A 19,488-nucleotide genomic window follows, 5' to 3' on the forward strand; every position below is an offset into this window, starting at 1 on the left:
CGACCTCCAGGAGAAGCGCGACGAGCTCCCGGACTTCGACGACGCGCTCGCGGCCGCGGCCGCGGCGACGCCCTTCGCGGCGGCCGCCGGGGCGGGCGACGCGCCGCCGCCGGCCGCCGCCGCGCCGCCGCCGGCCGCCGCGCCCATGGACGTCGGCGGCGACAGCGACGACGACGACTTCGCGTAAGTTCAGACATTTGAGGCGGATTCTTAGCGCGTCTAGGCCCGCTTGCGCTTCGCTACTCGCGTCGCGATCGAGTCGGGAGGCTGAAGCGATTTGAGCTCCGCGACCGCCGCGATGGCTTTCTCGTCGCCCTTCGCGGCCGCGCGCGCGTACCAGCGCATTGCTTCCGCGAGGTCCTTTTCGACGCCAAACCCGTCTTCGAAGAACTGTGCCAGCTTGGTTTCCGCCTCGGTGAAGCCTTGATCTGCGGCGAGCTTTATGAAACGGAAGACCTCGTCGCGGTCGCCACTAGTTGTCGACAAAATGTGTGCCACATTTATTTGCGCCACACTGTGACCACGAGCTGCTGCTTGACGATTGAGCTCCAGCGCCTTCTCGGTGTCCGCTGTCACACCCTCGCCACGAAGAAACAGCATCGCAAGTCTTACCTTCGCGTCCACGTCGCCGAGTTCCACGGCGCGTTTGTACACTAACGCGGCAACGCACGCATTCTTCGGATAAACCGCCGTACTCAAACAGCTCTCCGAGGTAGCTTAGGGCCTCCGGAACCTCTTTTCCACGTGCGCTTGGATATAGGACTGAAACTCTGAGTCGGTAACGGGGGTCGGTTCCCGACACAAAGGACACGCTGCATTGGTGAGAGCGAGTTTGTCGGAGCACGTTCCGCAAATCTTCCGCATGCAACAGACGTGCGCAAAAAGTTGGCCGTTCACATCCCAATCCTCTAAACAGCATGGGCAAAAGGTTCCATCGCGCGCCGACGCGTGCGCCATGCCCTTCAAAAGCACTTTTGCCTGAGCTCGCCGAACCGGGCTGACACGGAAGGCGCCCGCCTCGGGCTAGACGATCTCCCCGACTCCTGTTATCTCCGCGCCCGCTCGAAGACGCGGATGTCGAGGTCGCTCGTGACCGCGTCGTCCGGGTCGAGGCTCGACCGCCGCGACGAGGGCGCGGAGGACCCGTTCGACGGCCGCCGCTGCGGCCCCCCGCCCGGCCGCGCCTCGCCGAGGAGGTCGAGGGCGAGGGCCACGGGCTTGTGGTCCGACGTCGTGAGCTTCGGGTGGCTCGCGTAGGAGATGAGGTGCGACTCGAGGGCCGTGCGGTAGAGCACGCGGTCGCACCACGCGGGGACGCGCTTCCGGTTGTACGTCTCCTCGACGACGCCGCGCTTCACCTTGAAGGTCGGCGGGAAGTCGCAGCGGGGCAGCTCCCAGCCGGCGACGACGGACTCCGCCGAGGAGTGGTCCCGGGCGAGCTCGTCGGCGGCGTAGTGCTTCGCGTAGTCCCCGTTCTTGACGTCGTCCGCCACGCTCTTCGACTCGAGGTCCCCGGTCAGCCGGAAGTTCATGTCGCCCGTGAGCACGGCCAGGTCCGCGTCGTCCATGGCCGCGTCGTCCCGCGCCTTCTGGAGGATCGTCGCCAGGGCCTCGCGGCGGTCCGCGAGGAACTGGTCGCCCTCGTGCGCCGGCAGGTGCACGCCCACGGCCGTGATCTTCCGCCGCTTCATGGCCGCGCCGGCGCCGTGGAGCAGCACGGCCTCGATGTGGTCCCCCGCGCCCCGGGCCCGCGCCGGGGCCACGGCGAAGGACGAGATGAGGCCGCCCTTGTTGCCGAGCACGCCCGTGTGCATGTCGTTGTTCGTCACCTTGCCGCCCGTCCGCGCGACGGCCGTGGCGAGGGGCTCCAGGGACACGAGGGCCTCCTTGTGAAAAATCAACAAACGCATCTGGCCCCACTTGCAGGACGCGCCCTCGGCGTAGGCGAAGCCGCGGTTCTCGAGGCAGTCGACGAGCCGCGTGACGACGTCGACGCACACCAAGGCCTTCCGCTGGCTCGCCTTGAGCGCCGGGTTGAGCGCGAGCTCCCGCTCCATGCGCTCCCGCTTCTTCCGCTCGCGCCGCTTCTTCCGCCGGTCCCAGAGCAACGGCACGGCCATGAGGCAGCCCGCGCAGCACAACCAGGACCCCGCGACGACGGACGTCGCGGCCGCGCGCGCCTCGATGCGCTCCCGGCCCTCGTCCGTAATATAATGGGCCTCCTGGAGCGCGATGACGACGACGCTCGCGTCCCGCGTCGCGCCCCGCAGCCACTCGTCGATCTCGTGCGGCTCGACCATGGTGTTCCCCACGTTCCACGTCGCCACGAAGACCTCCATCGGGAGGAGTCTAGGGGCAGCCCCTGGGTGTGTGCTGTGTTGCGTGGAAGGTTGGTGGTGAGTTTCTGTGTTGGCTCAGGCGCGCGACGCGATCGGACGACGACGCGGCATCAGATGATGCGCAAACTTCGGTCAAGACCGAATTGCACGCCGGGTAAGCGTTTGCTTCTTGCATGTCAAGTTGAAGATTGCCGAGCTCAGTCGATGTGAGGTGTTTTCAGGCATCATGCTTCTTCGGCGCCCCGCAATGACGCTGCTCCTGTTCGCAGCAGCATCCGCGCTGCAACCGCGAACGGCGCACCTCGGCGCCGCCGGATCCCTCGCGGACGCGTCCTTCGCGGCCCTCGGCGGCGGCGACATCATGGCGGCCCTGGAGGCGCGCTGCCGCGGCGGCCGCGGCCGCGAGCGCTTCCGCGGCGACGCGTCGGCGCACTTCGCGACGAGCGCCGCGGACGCCGAGGCGCTCTACGCGACGGCGGCGGCGGCGCGCGCGGCGAAGCACAAACTCGAAGGCTTCGTCGGCGCGAGCCTCGACGACGCCGTCCTCGACGCCGCGGCCGACGGCGAGGCGCTGGACGCGTCTGCCCTCGTCGCCGCCGCGGACGCGACGGCGGCCGTCGACGCCGCGGGCGCGTGGGCTGCGGGCATCGAAAACGCGCTCGGCCCGCTGTGCCGCGACCTCGTGTCCCACAGAGAGTCCGCGGTCTGCCTCGACCTCGCGCGCGCCTTCGAGGTCGAGGACGGCGCGCGCGTGCCCGTGCTCGACGACGCGTCCTGCGCGCCGCTGCGCGCCGCGCGCAAGCGCGTCGCCGCGGCGCAGCGGAAGCTCGCGGCCGCCGTCGCGGAACGGAGGGTCGAGGACCCGCAGCTCTTCGAACTCGAGAAGCACACGTACGTCGTCAGCGTCGCCGGCGCGACGCCGCCGAAGAAGCTCGGGCGCAAGGTCGGCGCGTCGCGGAGCGGCAAGTCGTCCTACGTCGAGCCCGCGGCCTGCGCGGCGGCCGCGGACGCCGTGCGAGCCGCGGAGCGCGACGCCGCCGCCGCGGAAACCGCGCGGCTCCGCGAGCTAACCGCGGGCCTCGGCGCGCGGGCCGCGCCGCTGCGCGCGTGCCTCGAGAGCCTGGCGGCCGTGGACTGCGCCCTGGCGCGGGCGGACCTGGGGGACGCGTGGCGCGGCGCGCCGGCGGACGTGCGCGCGGAGTCGCTCGAGCTCTTTGACGCGCGGCACCCGCTGTTGGCGCTCCGCGGCGACTGCCGGCCGCTGCGGTCCGCGGCGTTAGCGCGGGGGACGGCGACGGTCGTCTCCGGGCCCAACGGCGGCGGCAAGACCGTCGCGCTTAAGACCTTTGGCCTCTTGGCGCTCCTGGCGGCCGCGGGCGTCGACGTGCCCGCGAGAAAGGCGAACGTCCCCGTCTTTCCCGCGGTCCTCGCGGACGTCGACGGGTCGAGCCGGGCCGCGTTCCCGGGAAACAGCACCTACGAGGCGCACCTGCGGTTCGTCGCGGCCGCGGCGCGGCGGCCGGGGTGCCTCGTGATCATGGACGAGCTCGGCGGCGGCACGGACCACGCCGAGGGCGCCGCGGTCGCGCGCGCGACGCTCGAGAAGCTCTCGGAGCGGGGCGGCGCGGCGGTCTGCGCGACGCACCACGGCGCGCTCAAGGCGCTCGCCGGCGAGCCGGGCTTCGCGTCGCTCGCGTTCCGCGTCGACGGCTCGGGATCGCCGACGTTCGACGCGGTGGCCGGCGCGCCGGGCCGGTCCGACGCGCTCGCGGCGGCGTCGCGCTGCGGCGTGCCCGACGCCGTGCTCGACCGGGCGCGGGCGATTTTAGACGCGGGGCCCGCCGCGCCGCCCGCGGAGGTCTCCGACGAGCTCTGGGCGGCGCTCGACGGCGCGCGGCGCGACGCGGAGCGCGCCGAGGCCGCGGCGTTGGACGCGCGGCGCGACGCGGAGTCGGCGGCGGAGGCCGCGCGCCGCGAGCTCGCGAAGGCGACGGCGGACGCGTTGAAGCGGGCGACGCGCGCGCGGAAGAACATCGAGGCGCGCGAGCGGCGCCTCGAGGCCCTGTTCCAGGACCTGCGGCGCGCGGGCGGCGACGCGGTGTCCGTCGTCGGCGACACCATCGCCGCGGCCCGGGTCGCGCGGCGCGCGTCTCAGCACGACGCGCGCGACGCGCTCCTCGCGGCCCACGGCCTCGCGCCGCCGCCGTCCGTCGCGCCGGGCGACCGCCTCGTCTTGGTCGCGCACGTCGACCCCGAGACGGGCGACGTGACGACGCTCGCCGGCGACGTGTTGCGCGTCGACGGCGACGACGTCGCCTTCGAGACGGCCGTCGGCCAGGTCGTCGACTGCAAGGTCGCGGATCTGGCGACGTGGGCCGTGCCCGTGCTCGCCGACGGCCGCCCCCGCGACCTCGAGCCCGAGGACCTCGCGCGGACGCTGAGCCTCGCGCGGACGCCCGCGGCCGTCGGCGGCCGCGCCGCGCGCTACCTCGACGATTGATTGACATAAGTCACACTACAGGGTCCGGCGCCTCGGGCGGCGCCGCGGCCTCGGACGCGCGCTCCGATACCCGCTCCGACGCGCGCGCGAGCTCGAGCGCGGACGCGTGCCGCGAGAAGCGGAGCGGGAAGGGCCGCTGCCGCCGGAGCCGCGACGCGCCCATGAGCTTCCAGGAGCTCCGGCGCCCCGCGGACGCGCGCGTCGACCGCGCCGCCCAGGCGAGGGAGCCGCGGCCGTCGCCGTCGCCGCCGCGCCACCAGAGCTTCGCGCGGTCGACGGCACCGCCGCCCGCGAACTGGAGGTTCAGGCTGTGGAGCGCGCAGGCGCTGTTGACGTACATGTCGAGCGCCGGCCCGAGCGTCGAGCACGTCGCGAGGCCCCGCGACGTCTTGTCGTCCTCGACGAGGACGCTCTCGAGCACGATCGCCGACGCGACGACGACGCCGGACACGAAGGACACCGCGAAGCATTCGAAGTTCCGCCGCACGACCGCTCGGAGCAGCTCGTCGCTCTGGACGCCGCTCCGCTCGTCGGCCTTGCGCACGGACTCCAGCAGCGGGTTGAGGAAGAGGAAGAGGAGCGAGCCGGAGACGCCCATCCACAGGACGTAGCCGGTCCCGACGAAGCTCGCGAACCAGAAGTCGCGCTTCAGCCCGCACTCGCGGGGGCCGTTGTCCGCCGCGCGGTCCGAGAAGGGGTTGACGATCCAGCAGGCGACGCAGGCCGCGAAGCCGCAGAGGCACGCGTCCGCGAATTTTACGAGCCATCGCTCCGCGCGCGTCTTCGCGGCCGCGCGGCTCCGCGACGCCGCGAACTTCCAGCGGAAGAAGCCGCCGAGCAGCGCGTAGCCGCTCGTGTAGAGCGAGCTCACGAGCCGCGCCGCGGCCTCGCAGGCGAGCCGGCCGAAGATCCAGTTGTGGCCCGTCGAGAGCGTCGCGACGCCGCGCGCGGCCGTGAGGCCGAGGTGCAGCACCCACATGAGATGCGCGCACTGGATGCAGACGAAGAGCCGCAGCGTCTTGTTCCCGCCGCGCGCCCGGTGATCGTCGTGCCACGTCCGGAGCGTCCGGCCGTGGCCGAGCAGGATGACGATGATAACGAAGATCGCTGCGAGCACGCCGACGTCTCGAAAGCGCTTGTCCGGCGCCGCGAGGAACCAGTCGTCGTCGTCGTCGTCGTGCGGCGACCGCGGCGGCGGCTGCGGCCGCCCGGCCATAAACTATCGTTTCCTCACGCGGCCATGCTGCTGACCGCAGCTGCGCAGCCAAGGCTGCCCGAAGCCAAAGGTGAAGCTCTTCTGAGTCGATGGTGTTAGCGCAGAAGACGATGCTGGCAGCGCTATCGTGTCTGTTGTTCCTGCCGATCCTCGCGTCGTCAACGACGCCTACTGCGGCGCCGGCCCTGCCGCCGACGAGCCCACCGACGACCCCGCGCGGCGACGTCCAGCTCGTCGGCGGCATCACGGCCTACGACGGCATCCTGCAGGTGTGGTTCGACGGCGAATGGGGCACGGTCTGCGACGACTGGCCCTTCTCCGACGAGGCGGCCGAGGTCGTCTGCCAGCAGCTCGCCGGCACGTCCTTCGAATCTTGGACGAGCGACTCCGGGTCGTGCTACGACGAGATGGACGTCTCGGTGCCCATCCACCTCGACGACGTCGAGTGCGACGGAAGCGAGGCGCGCCTCTCGGACTGCGACCACAGCGGCTGGGGCGTCTCCAACTGCGTCCACACGGAAGACGTCTCGATCGTCTGCGCGTTGCCCACCGGCGTCGCCGACGCGGGCGACCGGACCTGCACGCCCGAGCTCTGCGGCGACCCCTACAAGCTCTGCGAGGAGAACGGCTTGTACTGGTGCTGCGACACGACCTCCGAATACCCCAAGTGCGGCGACTCCTGGGGCTACTGTCAGGAGGAGGGCCTCACGAAGAAGGAGAAGAAGTCCATCCTCGTCGCCGTGCTGACGACGCTCGCCGTGTTCTTCGTCTGCGTCACGGGCGGCATCGTCGCCTGCTGCGTGCTCTGCCCCGGCTGCCCCTGCCACAAGGGGTCCCAGACCATCAAGACGGCGCCCGCGGTCCTCGTGGAGACATAAAAATGTTAACGGGAGGGGACCGAAACTCACAATCCGCCGTCGCGTCAAGCGTCGGCGGCCTTGGCCTCGGCCTTGTTGAGCGACGCGCGGCGGTGGGCGCCCGCGACGGCCTTGGCCTTGTCCTGGACCGTGGGCGACGCCGGCGCGTCGAAGTGCTGCTCGTTCGTGAGGTCCGCGGGGTGGTCGGCCGTGGAGGCGATCATCGACGCGCGGCTCTCGGCGCGCTTGACGCGCTTCGTCTCCGTCGCCTCGAGCGCCTTCTGGACGGCGGCGGTGATGGGGTGGGCCGCGGCGCCCGGCGGGAGGTGGTCCGCGAGGTAGTGCGTGTGCGGCGTCGCGGGCACCGTGAGGACCGTGAGCGCCTTGGAGGGGATGGACTTGAGGAGGTGCGGCACGAGCGCGTCGAGGAGGTTCGAGTCCTCCTTGGGCGAGTGCTGCTGCACGGGCTTCGAGCAGGTCAGCCGGATGATGGGCGCGTGGTTCTCGAGCGCCGCCTTGGCCGACTTCCAGACGTAGAGGTTGTGGCCGTTGATGACGACGTAGTGCTTCGACCAGTGCTTCTTCTTGTCGTTCCACGAGTAGATGAGCTTCTGGAAGTCGATGGTGCCGTAGCCCAGGCGCAGGTGGAGCCGCAGGTCGTCGCTGAGGCGCTTGTCCTGGGCCGCGGCGAACTTGTTCTTCACCGCGAGGGCCTTGGTCTTCTGCACCGTCGACGGCAGCGACGCGATCGTGTTGCCGATCATGTGGTCCTTGTGGACCTCGCCGGGCTTGAGGGAGAGGAGGATGGACCCCTGGTTCGCCAGCTCGTAGGTGAAGGCGGAGACCATGACCCAGGACGACGGCACGTAGACGCAGTAGAAGATGCCGAAGATGAGCCCCGCGACGAAGCCGCCCGTCTTGATCGGGTGCTCCCAGGTCAGCAATCCAAAGATGCGCTCGAGCTTCCCGACGGCGTTGAGCGCCGAGTTCTGCGTCCGCTTCATCATCAGCATCATCTCGTCGTACTGGGCCATCATGCCCTTGGCGCCGGACTCCTTGGCGTCCGCGTCCTCGTAGCGGTTCACCGTCGTCTCGAGCAGCGACGTGATCAGCTTCATCTCCGCGGCGTCGGGGGGCTTCAGGTGGCCCGGGTCCGTCTCGAGCTGGACGCGGATCTTGATGGCGCCCAGGGGCTCCTCGCAGTCCGGGGCCGCGTCCTTGAGCACGTCCGCGACGATCGCCGCGTCCTTGGCGCCGTCGCTCTTGCCCAGCGCGAACCAGGCCTCGCGGACCTGGCCGTCCGCCAAATCCGAAATCTTCAGGCGCACCTTGCCCATGAAGTCGTCGGCGCTCGCCAAATCTTCGTCGAAGACCTCCAAATCGAGGCAGTCCGGGTTCTTGTCCCAGGGCGTGGGCTCGCCGGTTTCGTGGTCCGTCGTCTGCAGCACGGGGATCCGCCAGGCCGCGCGCGCGAAGGTGCGGCCGTCGTCGAGGTCCCAGGCGCTGCGGAAGTCGATGCTGGGCCGGGCGCACTTGCCCAGGCGGCGGTCGCCGATGTGGTGGATCGCGTGCGAGGAGATGTGGCACGCGTCCGGCGAGCCCGACGACGAGAGCCCCATGTTCTGCAAACTCAGCGACGGCGCGAGGAAGCAGGTCTCCTGCTTGTCCCGGTCGCCCCCGTCGGCCGCCTCCTCGACCTGGCCCGCGTCCCAGACGGGCGCCAGCGTGCCGTAGATGGACTCGGTGACGCCGACGAGCGTCGGCGTCCGCGCCTCCGCGACCTCCGGCGGCGGCTCGCCGGGCGCGGTGACGATGGCGACGTAGGGGTCCGACGACGCCTCCGTCGTGATGTTGTCGTCGGCGGCGGCGAGCCCCCGCGCCTCGAGCACGGCCACGCGGCACGTCGCGACGCCGCGGCCGTCCGCGGAGGACTCCGCCTCCGACGGCTTTCCCAGCGCGCGGCGCACGCGCGGCGGCGCCGCGTAGAGGATGGGCAGCAGCATGCCCACGGGGAAGTAGGCCATGCCCGCGTGGGGCCAGCGCCAGGCCAGGTAGACCATGAGCGCGTAGATCGCGGCCGTCTTCTTCGGCTCGACCCAGTGCGTGAAGTCGTCGAGCGCCTTGCCGATGAGCTGCATGGACGCCAGCACCGTCGACGCGCGGTCGATGGCGCTCTGGAGCACGGCCGTATCAAAACCCGCGGACTCGTGGTCCGGGCACTCGAGCCGCTCGAGCGCGCCGTCGACGACGGCGATGGGGTCCTCGGCGAACCACACGTGCGCGTGGAGCACCGCGGCGACCTGCGCGGGTGGTTCAACCTCGCTTCAACATGAATGTGCCGCGCGCGCGCGTTCCAGAAAACGCATCCACGCGTCGCGGGCGCTCCGAGGGATGATCGCTCGTCCAAACATCAGCCGAAACGAGTGGAACACGGCCGAGCTCGGAGCCTTTGGAGTTGGGAAGTTCGCGCCCGTGTCCCGCCCCGGCGGCGACCTTCTCGCCCTTGTCGTCGAGGAGCGCGTACCACTTGTAGCCCGGCTTCGACGGCTTGGAGCCGTCGGGGCCGACCTGGTCGTTCTCGCGGCCGCCGTCGATCGCGGAGCGGCCGAAGCCCGACGCCTCCGGCAGGCTCCCGACCATCTGCGAGACCCAGATCGCGCGCTGCTCCTGCAACTCGAAGAGGTGGCCGACGCGCTTCGCCAACACGACCCCCTGGAGCTTCGCGGGCTCCGCCTCGGCGTCGTCCTCCGGCGCGACGCGCGACGCCTCGAGCGAATCGCCGTAGACGTGCTTCCCGATCGCGGAGTGGAAGCTATGCTGCGCGTCCGCGAGCGCACTCTGGTCCGCGCAGGACAGGTCCGCGCCCAGCAGGCGCTCCGTCGGGCTCCGCTCGCCCGTCACCTCGGGCGACGTCGCCGCGGCGTGGGCCTCGGCGTCCTCGACGAGCGCCAAGACGAACTTGGCGGACGACGCGTGGCACGGTAAATGGGCGTCCAAACGCAGCGCGGGGCACCGCGCGACCGCGTCGTCGGCCTCGTCCAGGTTCTCGTAGAGCAGGTCCGCGTCGACCTTCGAGGTCGCGTCCTCGGACGTGGCGGCGACCTCGGGGACGACGTCGATGGCGTCCCTGGCCGGGAAGTCGAGCTCTAAACGCACCGTCGGGCTCCGCGCCGCGTGCTTGCCGATCAGGAAGCCGCCGTCGACCTCGATGTGGAGCGTGCCGATGCGGAGCTTGTCCTCGTTGGCGCGCTTCGCGAGCTCCTCGATGGCCTCGGCCCAGCGCGCCGCGGCCTTCTCGTCGGAGCAGCGGAGCTCGAACTCCTCGATCTCGTCGTCGTCCGGGTCCTCGATCTCGAAGTAGAAGACGTTGCCCTCGCGCTTCTCGACCTTGAGGAGGAGCTCGAGGCGGAAGACCTCCGTCGGGGACCCGATGGCCCTGTACTTGAAGTGCTCGCCGGACGCGTCGAAGGACTTCTCGATGGCCGACAGGTTCGACGTGTAGTAGTTGAGGTTGTACTTGTGGGTCCGGAAGTAGCGCTTCGCCCAGGTGCCGCGGTGGTCCTTCCGCGCCAGCACGCCGTCGATGATCGGCGGGGCGGACGGCATCCTTGCGGCGCGACGCCCGGGAGGCTGAGGGAAGGCCGGGAGGCTGCCCTTCGAATGATTTCCTGCCACCCCGAGTCGGGTTTTGGATCGGATGTTGTAGGTCAAACAAGCCAGCAGTGCCGTAGGCGAGCGCGATGACGGCCGCCTCGACGGCGCCCGTCGCATCGCTGCACGATCCGTTGCAGTTGCTCGAGGAGTTATCCATCGACGTGGCGCACGACGTCGGTCCCGGCGAGTTCCACGAGCGGCGCACGGTCGTCGTCAGCGCGAAGAGCCGGCGCAAGCTCGGCAAGAAGTTGACCATCGCCTGGTGCCGCGTGGAGCGGGTCTTCGGCGCCGCGGCCGGCGGCGTGGCCGTCGGCGAGGAGCTCGACGTCGTCTGCTGCGGCGAGGCGCTCGCGAAGCGCTTCGCGGCGAGGCGGCCGGAGGCCGGCGGCTGGCACGCGTTCGGAGACCTCGTCGTCGAGGCGAAGCGGTCGCGGAGCGGGCGGCGCGTCGCGCGCGTGCGGACCTACCTCGGCACCGTCGCGCCGGCGGCGGAGGCGGAGGCGGCCGCGGCGGCCGTGGCGCCGAAGAAGTTCCGCGCGGCCGTCTTCGCGGCGTGGCTCGAGCGGACGCTCGGCCGCGACCGCTTGGAAACGGTCCTCGACGTCGCGGGCGGCCGCGGCGACCTCGCCGCGGCGCTACTGCGGCGGGGCGCGGCGCGAGCCGCGACGGTCGTCGAGCCGTCGACGCGGACGAGCCGCGCGTCGCACGAGGACGGCGACGACGGCGACGACGACGACGACGACGCCGCCGTGGAGGACGCCGCGTTCCGGCGCGTGGCGCACGTGCCGGACCTCTTTCTGTACCCGCGGTCGTCGGCCGCCGTCGAGGCCGCGCTCGACGCGGCGAGCGCCGTCGTCGCGCTCCACCCGGACGAAGCCACCGAGGCGGCGGTCTGCGCGGCCGCGAAGCGGGGCCTGCCCTTCGCCGTCGTGCCCTGCTGCATGTTCACGTCCAAGTTCCCCCACCGGCGCCAGTTCTGGCAGTTCGACCCGGAGGGCCGCGCCAAGGGCGTCAAGGTCCAGAGCGTCTACCTCGACTACCTGCGGAAACGCGCGGAGGCGCTCGGCGCGGCCTGCGCGACGGCGGAGCTCGCGCTCGTCGGGCGCAACGTCGTGCTCTACTCCCTCGGCGCCGCGGCGCCGCGGACGCCGCTCTGGCCCCAGGAGGCGCTCCGGTGCCTCGCGGCGCGCCTCGACGTCCGCGCGGACCTCTGCGGCGGCGCCGTCCGCGCGGTCTGCAAGTGCTGGCTCTTCGCCTTCAACCGCGCGCTCCGCGACGACCACCTCGGGGCCGCCGTCGACGCCGCGAACGCGCGCGGCGCGAGCCGCGGCGTCGCCGCGGCGCGCGACGCGGCGACGCGGCGGGCGGCCGACGACCCGGCGACGCGCGCCGCGCGCCTCGCCGCGGCTGTCGCCGGCGCGACGCGCCTCGGCAACGCCGCGGACCTGCGCGCCGCCCTCGGCGCCGCGGGCGGGCCCCGGGACGTGCTCCGCGTCGCCGCGGCCGTCCACGGCGTCGCCCTGGGGCCCGCCTACCTCGGCGACGACGCCCGAAACCCGGGCCGCCGCGCGGTCCTCGTCGAGCGCGCGGGGCTGCTGGTGACGTGGTAACGCTGTGTTTTTTTACGATAGGTCGCTCGGCTGTCAGCCGCCGCCCTCGGAGCCGGGCCGCACGCGGACGATCTGGTTCTGCCACTCGGAGCCGGTGATGAAGTAGAGGCCCGCGACGGCGCCGAGGAAGACGAGGCTCACGGTCGACGCGAGCCAGGGGTAGGCGTGCGTGTCGTTCGTGAACTCGACGGGGCAGCCGTCGGGCACGCAGAGCTCCCACGCGGGGGCGATGGCGGCGCCGGCGCGGCGGTGTCGCGTCGAGGAGAAGCCCGACGCGATGACGAGCGCGGGCAGCGCGAGGGCCGCCGCGGCGACGACGAGCTCGCCGCCGGCGCTGCGGGAAGCATGTCTTCGAGCCATCTTATCGAGCGGGCAGCGGATGGAAAAAGCTCAACGCCCCTGCAGCATCGGCCAAGTGCCGGCGGAGCGGCGAGCATGTTGGCGCGTCGCCTTGTTCAAGGCGCCCTGTTGCTCGTGCTCAGCATTGCAAAGACCCCGCCGCCGCCGTCGCCGCTCTACGTCCACTCCGTGCTGCATCCGCCGCCCGCCTTCGGCGACGGCTGCGACGAGACGCTCGACTTCCGCTTCGTCGCCGCCGACGCCGCGGCGCTGCGGGCGCGCGCGGCGGCGCTCGCCGAGGCGGCGGCGGCCGCCGCCGCGGCGGTGGAACGGGAGACGCGCGAAAGGGAGGCGGCGCTCGTCGCCGCGCGCCTCGCGAGCGCGCTCGGCGAGTACGCGCATCGGGAGGCGTTCGCGACCGCGGACGCGGCCGACGACGCCGCGGCCGCCGACGCGACGACGCGCCACGTGGCCTGCCAGGAGGCCCTGCTCGGGGCCGACGGCGGCGCGGCGCTCGCGGCGCTCGTCGACGGCGCGACGGACCTGAGCGTCGTCGACTGCGATCTGGGCGCCGGCGGCTTCGAGAAGGTCTTAGTGGCGGCGCTTTCGAGCCCGGGCCTCCGGCGGCTGCGCGTCGCGTCGGACCTCGTCGGCGACGCGGCCTTCGTGCGGGCGGCGAAGCGGCTGAAGAAGGCCAACGCGTCGCACGCGTCCCTGGCGAGGGTGGAAGTCGAACGCGTCGGCCTCGGGCCCGCGGGCGCGGAGGCCCTCTGCCGGGCCCTGGCGCCCCACGCGCCGACGCTGGCGCGCCTCAGCCTCCGGGGCAATTGTCTCTGCGACGGCGGCGTCGCGGCGGTGGCGGCGAAGCTCGTGGCCATATCGCCGGCGCTCGCAGAGATCGATCTGGCGCAAACCGCCTGCGGCGACGCGGGCGCGGTGGCCCTCGCGCGGGCGCTGGCGAAGCGGCCGCCGGGCAGCGCGCCCGTCGCCGTGGACGTGTCGGGCAACGAGCTCGGCGGGCGGGGGGTGGCGGCGCTCGCGGCGTCGCCGGCCGTCGCGCGGCTCGACGCGCGGCGCAACGCGCTCGGCGACGACGACGCGACGCTGGTCCCGCGGGCGCTGCGGAAGAACGAGCGCCTGGAGGCGCTGGGCCTGGCGCACTGCGGCCTCGGGCCCGGCGCCGCGGACCTGATCCTGTCCGCGGCCGCGCGCAAGGGCGCGCGTTTGGAGGTTTTGGACCTCTCGGGCAACGCGCTCACGACCGCGGAGGTCGAGCGGCGGAGGAAGAAGGGCGAGCACGCCCTCGTCGGCGCCCTGTCGAAGATGGCCTCCAAGGCCCTGCCGCCGGCCGCCGGCGACGGCGGCCTGGGGCTGTCCGCGCCCGACGTCGACGTCTTCGTCGCCGCGGCCCGGGCTTTAGGCGCGGGCCAGGCGCCGAAATTGCGATGGCTGGGCTTGAGCGACACAGGCCTCACGCCGACGCACTCGCGGCTCCTCGCCGCCGCCGCGAAGAAGCGGCGGGGGCGGGGGCTGGGCGCCGTGGAGGTCGTGGCGCTCGCGAACGGCGCCGCCGCGGCCAAGCAGCGCAAGGAGCCCGTCATCTGAAGGCTAAATATTAGTCGTGTTGGGCTTCTCCGAGTCGTAGCGCACCAGGCGGTCCCGGAACGTCTCCGGCGCGTCGGCGTCGTCGCCGCAGCGGCCGTTGCCGAGCGCGGCCTGGATCGTCAGCGACGTGCGGCGCGCCTTGGCCCGGTTCCGCACGGAGCTGCGGCGGCTCGTCGCCGGCGTCTCGATCTCGATATCATACACCTCCTCCTCGGGCGGCGGCGGCGGCGGCGGCGGCGGCTCCGGCGGCCGCGACCCGAGCTGGTCGAGGCCGAGGCCCCGGACCGCGCGGTCCGCGCCTCGCGCCGCGCCCGTGTAGACCTGTGTGGAATTCAAATCTTCAACCCGACTTCAATGTGCGCATATGCGACAGTTTCGACGCAAGCTCTTCGGCTGTGCTTCGAGAACTCGACGAGAGCAATCGATTCGTCCAAAAATCAGCCGAATCGACTTCGATGTGATCGAGCTAGAGAATTCTCAAGTTTGGTCCGGACCACCCAAACCAGTGGTTGAATTCGGCACAGGTGTAGACGTCCTCCGACGCCGCGTAGAGGCCGCCCGACAGGTCGTGGGCGGCGCCGACCAAATCCCGGCCCAACACGCGGCCGCCGTCGGCGACGCCCTTCAGGGGGTCGCCGTCGAGCAGCGTCGCGCGCGCGAACGCGCCCGCTCCCCTCGCGACGCCCGTCGCCGCGCCGCGCGCGGCCCCGAAGACGCCGCCCACCACATGCTTGCCCGCGCCGACGAAGCCGCCGAGCACGTCGCCGACGACGGGCGCGTACTCGACGCCCGCCGCGACGCCGTCGAGCACGGCGCCGAAGCCGTCGTGGACGCCGTCCGCGGCGACGGCGACGCCCTGGAGCACGCCGGACACGGCCTCGTCGGACGCGCGCACGAGCGACGTCGCGAAGCGGCCCGGGTCGCCGTCCTGCGCCGAGTGGATCAGACCGGTGACCGCGAGCTTGCCGCCGAGCGCGATGCCCGACGTGATCTCGACGGCGCCTGGGCAGGACAAGAGAGATTCAACGTCGCTTCAACGTGAGTGTTCCGCGCGCGCGCGTTCCGGAAAAAGCATCCACGCTTCGAGACCGTTCCGAGAGATGATCGCTCGTCCAAAAATCAGCCGAAACGAGTGGAAAACGGCCGAGAAAGGAGCCTTTGAAGTTGGGAATTTCGCTCTCTTGTCCTGCCCTGGACGGCGCCGTCGACGGCGCCGTGGACGACGCTCCGCGCGGCGTCCGTCGTGCCCAGGACGAGCATCTCCGCGGGCCCGCCCAGAGCGCCGCCGGCGCGCGCGCCCGCGTGCTGCAGGTCCTCGACGCCCTGGTCCAGCACGGACGCCGCGGACGCGACGCCCGATTTGAGCGCGTCCATGCCCGTCGACGCGAGCGCCTTGATCGCGATGCGGTTCAGGGCGCTGAACGCGCCGAGGCGCGTCGCGAGCTCGGACGGCTCTAAAATCATGTGGCTCAGCGTCGCCTCGTGGCCGCTCAGCGCGCGGCCCGCGCCGTCGTAGGCCTTGACCCGGAGGTGGCCGACGGTCACCGACTCCGTCTTGCACCAGCGCGCGCCGAAGAGGCGGCGGATCTCGTCCTGGGACGCCGCGGGCGTTTCTGTTTCTCGGAACCGCTCCAGCGGGCCGCCGCGCTCCCGCGCCTTGCGCTTGATGCGCTCGCAGGCGTAGTCGAGACCGTACGTCGCCGTCGCCCGCCAGCCGTCTCGTCGCCGCTCGAAGAGCACGCACGCGTAGACGGGCGTCGCCGTGGCGAACTCGTAGTGCGCGAGCTCCGCCCGCTCGTAGGGCTGGGCGACGAAGTTGCCGCGGCGGTCCGTGACGACGACGGCCGCGACGACGTCGTCCCTCCTTTTGATCTCGTCCGCGCGCCGCGCCTCCTCGGGCGTGAGCGCGCGCGCGCCGCGCCTCCGCGCGTCGAAGGCCTCCTTGACGGCCTTCTGCACGCGCGCGAGCGACGTGTCGCTCAGGCCGCCGTCGTAGGACACGACGCGCACGCGCGCCGTGTGCAGCGACACGCCGAGAGCACAGAACGCCTCGCCCCGGGGGTCGCCGTCCTCGGGCGGCGCGTCCTTCGGCGGGAAGCGCGCGCGCAGCACGAGCACGTCGGCGACGACGGCCTCCTCCTGCCGGTTCGACCCGGGCGCGAAGAGGACGACGTCGCGCGCGCGGCACGTGAGCCGCTCGACGGGGAACTCGCCGTCGGCGAGCCGCGCGCGCGCGAGCCGGAGGAAGCGGCCGAGTGTGTCGGCGTCGCCGTCGGCGAGGTCGTCGGCGCCGCGCCACTCGACCTGGATCTGCGCGTCGCCGCGGATCAGCGCCTCGAGCCCGAAGAACCACTGCACCCAGGCCGTCGCGAGCTCCCGCCGCTGGTGGTAGGCGAAGAAGAGCGCCGCGAAGGCGACGCAGAGCGCGAGCTCGAGGAGCTGGAATCCGAATTTTAGTGAGTAGAAGACGAGCCAGAAGGCGCTCATCTTCTTGTTGTTTGTAGCGGCTCAGGCCTCAACGTCTTCGGACTCCCATCGTGTTAGCCGAGGTCCTCAACATTGGGCGGGGTCAACATTTACCAGACGGTGCAGCCCCGGCGCCGTGATGGGGAGGCGAGGACGAGGTGCGCGCCGCCCCGCATCGAGCTCTGAAACCTCGACGACGCAGCGCGCGATGAGCGCCGAGGCGATCGTGCGGCGCGCCTTACGAAATGTAAGCCTACCGGAGCACCTCATCGACCGATACACACCAGAAATGCTGCGCACCTTTAATAAAACTGTCGCAGAGGGTCACAGTTCGGAGAAGGCGGAGCAGCTCTTGACGGAAGCCCTACGACGAACCCGGGGTGAGGGCGTCGCGCCCGAGCCGGCGGCGTTGACCGACGCGGTCGTGAAGCGCGCCTTCATGGAGGTCGCGGAGCAGATGCACCTCGCCGGGGATCTCAACTTGGAAAAAGGTTCTGGGTTAGAGCACCTGGGCGTCTTGGTGAGTGCCGTTGCGACGCACCTCGGGGAGTCGGACGGAGGCGAGCGTCTGAGGAACGACTTCCTGCCTGTCATCGGAGAGGCAATGCGAGATTTCTTGTCGAGGCTCAAGTCCGAGTACGCCGAGCAGGCCGAGTCGGCCGGATTGACCGAACCGGTCGTGAAGCGCGCCGTCCTGGACGTCGTGCAGAAGATGGGCCAAGCCGGGGAATTCGACAACGCATGGTCCGAGCCAGAGATCGCGGACCTCTACGTTACCCTTATGCAGTCCGTGGCGACGCACCTCGGGGAGACTGACGGAGGCGAGCGTCTGAGGAACGGTTTCGGGCAATTCATCCTAGACGCAATGAACGATTCCCTTATGAAGGTCAAGCGCGAGAAGCTGGCGGAAGCGGCGGCAGCGAAAGCGGAAATTGAACAGACGCGAATGCGTTGTAATCGCATGCTTGAGCTGAGAAAAATTCTTGGAAATCCCGACCTCAGCGGCGCGTTGGCCGTCCTCGAAATTCTCGATAGGACAGACGAGGCGGCGCGCGGCAGTTCCGAGGTCCCGCCGGGCCAGCGCGACGCCTCCGAGTCCGGGACCTCCGGATGGCGACACGCGACCGTCGAAGACTACGGGGTGGCAATGCGCGCCGCTCTCGAGGAGCTCGCCGAGAGCGACCGCCGCGAGATCGAGGGCTTTCGCAAGGAGCACGACAAGCTCGCGACGGAGCTGGAACGCGATTATGGTGCCGTTTCACTTCGGAGTTGGGGGGCAATTTGCGGAAGTTAACATTGTGAATCGACGCCGGGGTGCAATAGCGACCAGCCGCATTGTCCCTGTCGTTGAAAGCGCGCCGCGCCGACGACATGACCTGGGGTTGCACTGGACAGCGACCCTTAGGGTTCCGGCGCGCGCGTCCACGTCGTGCACGGCGCCGTCCAGGGCGCGTCCGCCGGTCGCGGGCACGGCGGGCTCGCGCCGGGCCGCGGCGCGGCGGCCTCGCGCGCGGCCTCGTGCGCGGCGCCGAGCCGCGTCATCTCGCGGCGCGCGTTCTCGTGGGACCGGCGGAGGTCGCGGAGCTTGTCGCGGAGCACGTCGGCCTGGGAGCGGATCGTCGAGACGCGGTCGCGGAGGCCCTCGATGTGGGACCCCGCGGCTTGCTGCGCGCGCGCGAGGTCGCCGATGTGGCGCAGCTGGCCCTGCATCGTCGTCTCCTGCCGTCCGCCGTCGGCGAGCTCGACGACGACGGCGGCGGACGTCGACCGGAGCGGGACGAAGATGGGGTCGCCGCCCTCGGCGAGGTGGAGCCCGACGACGACGGCGACGTCGCCCGGGCCGACGTTGACCTCGTAGGGCGGGTCCGCGCGCGCCTCGACGGTCCCGTCCTCGCGCTCGAAGACGACCTCGCGCAGGAGACCGGCGACGCGCGCCGCGCAGCGCGAGTCGGGCAGCGCGTAGAACGTCGTCGACGCGGGCCCGCGCGCCGCGCCGACGCGCACGATGTTCGGCGCGCGGCGCGGCGGGGGGTTGTCGACGACGGCGGGGAGCGACCGGGGCGCCGGGTCGTCGGCGGGGTAGGCCCAGCCCTGGGCCTCGACGTAGGCCCGGTGCAGCGTCGCCCGGCAGAGCGGGCAGCTCGGCGACGTCTTCACGGACGCCTCGAGGCACGTCGCGCAGAAGCTGTGGCCGCAGGGCGTCTCGAGCGCGTCGTCGGGCAGCCGCGAGAGGCAGATCGCGCACTCCTCGTCCGCCGGCGGACGAGGGTTCCGCGGCGGCGCCTCGGTCGCGCGCCGGATGCTCCACCGCGTCGCCTCGCGGATCTGCGACAGGCCCGCCTCGATCTCCCTCGCGCGAGCCTTGCGCCGCTCGTCGCGCTCCCTCGCTTGCTCCTGCCACTCGCGGACCTGGTCCCGGTGCGCGTCGCGCGCCCGCGTCTCCTCCCTCATCAGCGCGACCTCCTCGCGGCGGATGCGCGACAGCGACAGCACGTGCCGGTTCTGGCTCCGCTCCTCGGCGTCGTCCCAGCGCGCGCACTGCGCCCGCGCGCGGCGGCCGTCGGCCGCGCGCCACCGCTCGCGCGCCTCCTCGAAGGTCCGCGTCCTAGTCATGCCGCAGGGCCGCTCCGAGATCTGCGCCAGGACGCGCCGCGTGTGCTCCTCCTCCTGGAACCGCCGGTAGGCCGCCGCGGCCTCGTCCATTTTTTGAGGGGCTGCGTCTCCTGACGGGCTTCACGCGTATTTCTTCTCCATCTTGAGCAATCCCCAAGCTCAGGAAACTCCCTTCAATTGAACAGCACCTTTACCTCTCGGAGAGCCTCTCGCAGATTTGAGAGAGCGCGCCAAGCTCGTCGTCGCGTGCCCGCCGCCACACTCACTCGTCGTCGCGTGCCCGCCACCA

General features: G+C 71.6%; 6 protein-coding genes across 6 annotated transcripts in view; 2 read left to right on the forward strand and 4 right to left on the reverse strand.

Moving 5' to 3' along the window:
• Positions 1-187, forward strand: part of AURANDRAFT_61634 (hypothetical protein) — a gene marked incomplete at both ends in the record, with an annotated part of 3,174 nt that extends 2,987 nt beyond the window's left edge. Inside the window, one exon of the mRNA XM_009035411.1 lies at positions 11-187. Coding sequence (XP_009033659.1) covers positions 11-187 — 177 coding nt within the window. The remainder of the gene's footprint in view (positions 1-10) is intronic.
• An 859-nt stretch (positions 188-1,046) lies between these two features.
• AURANDRAFT_61635 (hypothetical protein) lies at positions 1,047-2,339 on the reverse strand (the record flags this gene model as incomplete). The annotated part of the gene is made up of 1 exon (XM_009035780.1): positions 1,047-2,339. One exon carries the CDS (start codon positions 2,337-2,339, stop codon positions 1,047-1,049), a length of 1,293 nt encoding a protein of 430 aa, XP_009034028.1.
• Positions 2,340-4,849: 2,510 nt separating this feature from the next.
• On the reverse strand, positions 4,850-10,518 carry AURANDRAFT_61636 (hypothetical protein; the record flags this gene model as incomplete). Its single annotated transcript, XM_009035779.1, has 3 exons — positions 4,850-6,037; positions 7,041-9,212; positions 9,406-10,518. The coding sequence occupies 3 exons, from the start codon at positions 10,516-10,518 to the stop codon at positions 4,850-4,852; spliced, it is 4,473 nt and encodes a 1,490-aa protein (XP_009034027.1).
• Positions 10,519-12,611: 2,093 nt separating this feature from the next.
• Positions 12,612-14,120, forward strand: AURANDRAFT_61637 (hypothetical protein; the record flags this gene model as incomplete). Its single annotated transcript, XM_009035412.1, has 1 exon — positions 12,612-14,120. The coding sequence occupies one exon, from the start codon at positions 12,612-12,614 to the stop codon at positions 14,118-14,120; it is 1,509 nt and encodes a 502-aa protein (XP_009033660.1).
• Positions 14,119-15,122, reverse strand: AURANDRAFT_70828 (expressed protein; the record flags this gene model as incomplete). Its single annotated transcript, XM_009035778.1, has 3 exons — positions 14,119-14,433; positions 14,645-14,880; positions 14,986-15,122. Coding segments are annotated over 3 exons (683 nt in total), but the record flags the coding sequence as incomplete, so codon positions are not given.
• A 2,865-nt stretch (positions 15,123-17,987) lies between these two features.
• On the reverse strand, positions 17,988-19,289 carry AURANDRAFT_61639 (hypothetical protein; the record flags this gene model as incomplete). The annotated part of the gene is made up of 1 exon (XM_009035777.1): positions 17,988-19,289. The coding sequence occupies one exon, from the start codon at positions 19,287-19,289 to the stop codon at positions 17,988-17,990; it is 1,302 nt and encodes a 433-aa protein (XP_009034025.1).
• Positions 19,290-19,488: the final 199 nt, after the last annotated feature.

Source organism: Aureococcus anophagefferens (genome assembly GCF_000186865.1).
Source record: "Aureococcus anophagefferens unplaced genomic scaffold AURANscaffold_3, whole genome shotgun sequence".
In the NCBI taxonomy this organism is placed as follows: Eukaryota; class Pelagophyceae; order Pelagomonadales; family Pelagomonadaceae; genus Aureococcus; species Aureococcus anophagefferens.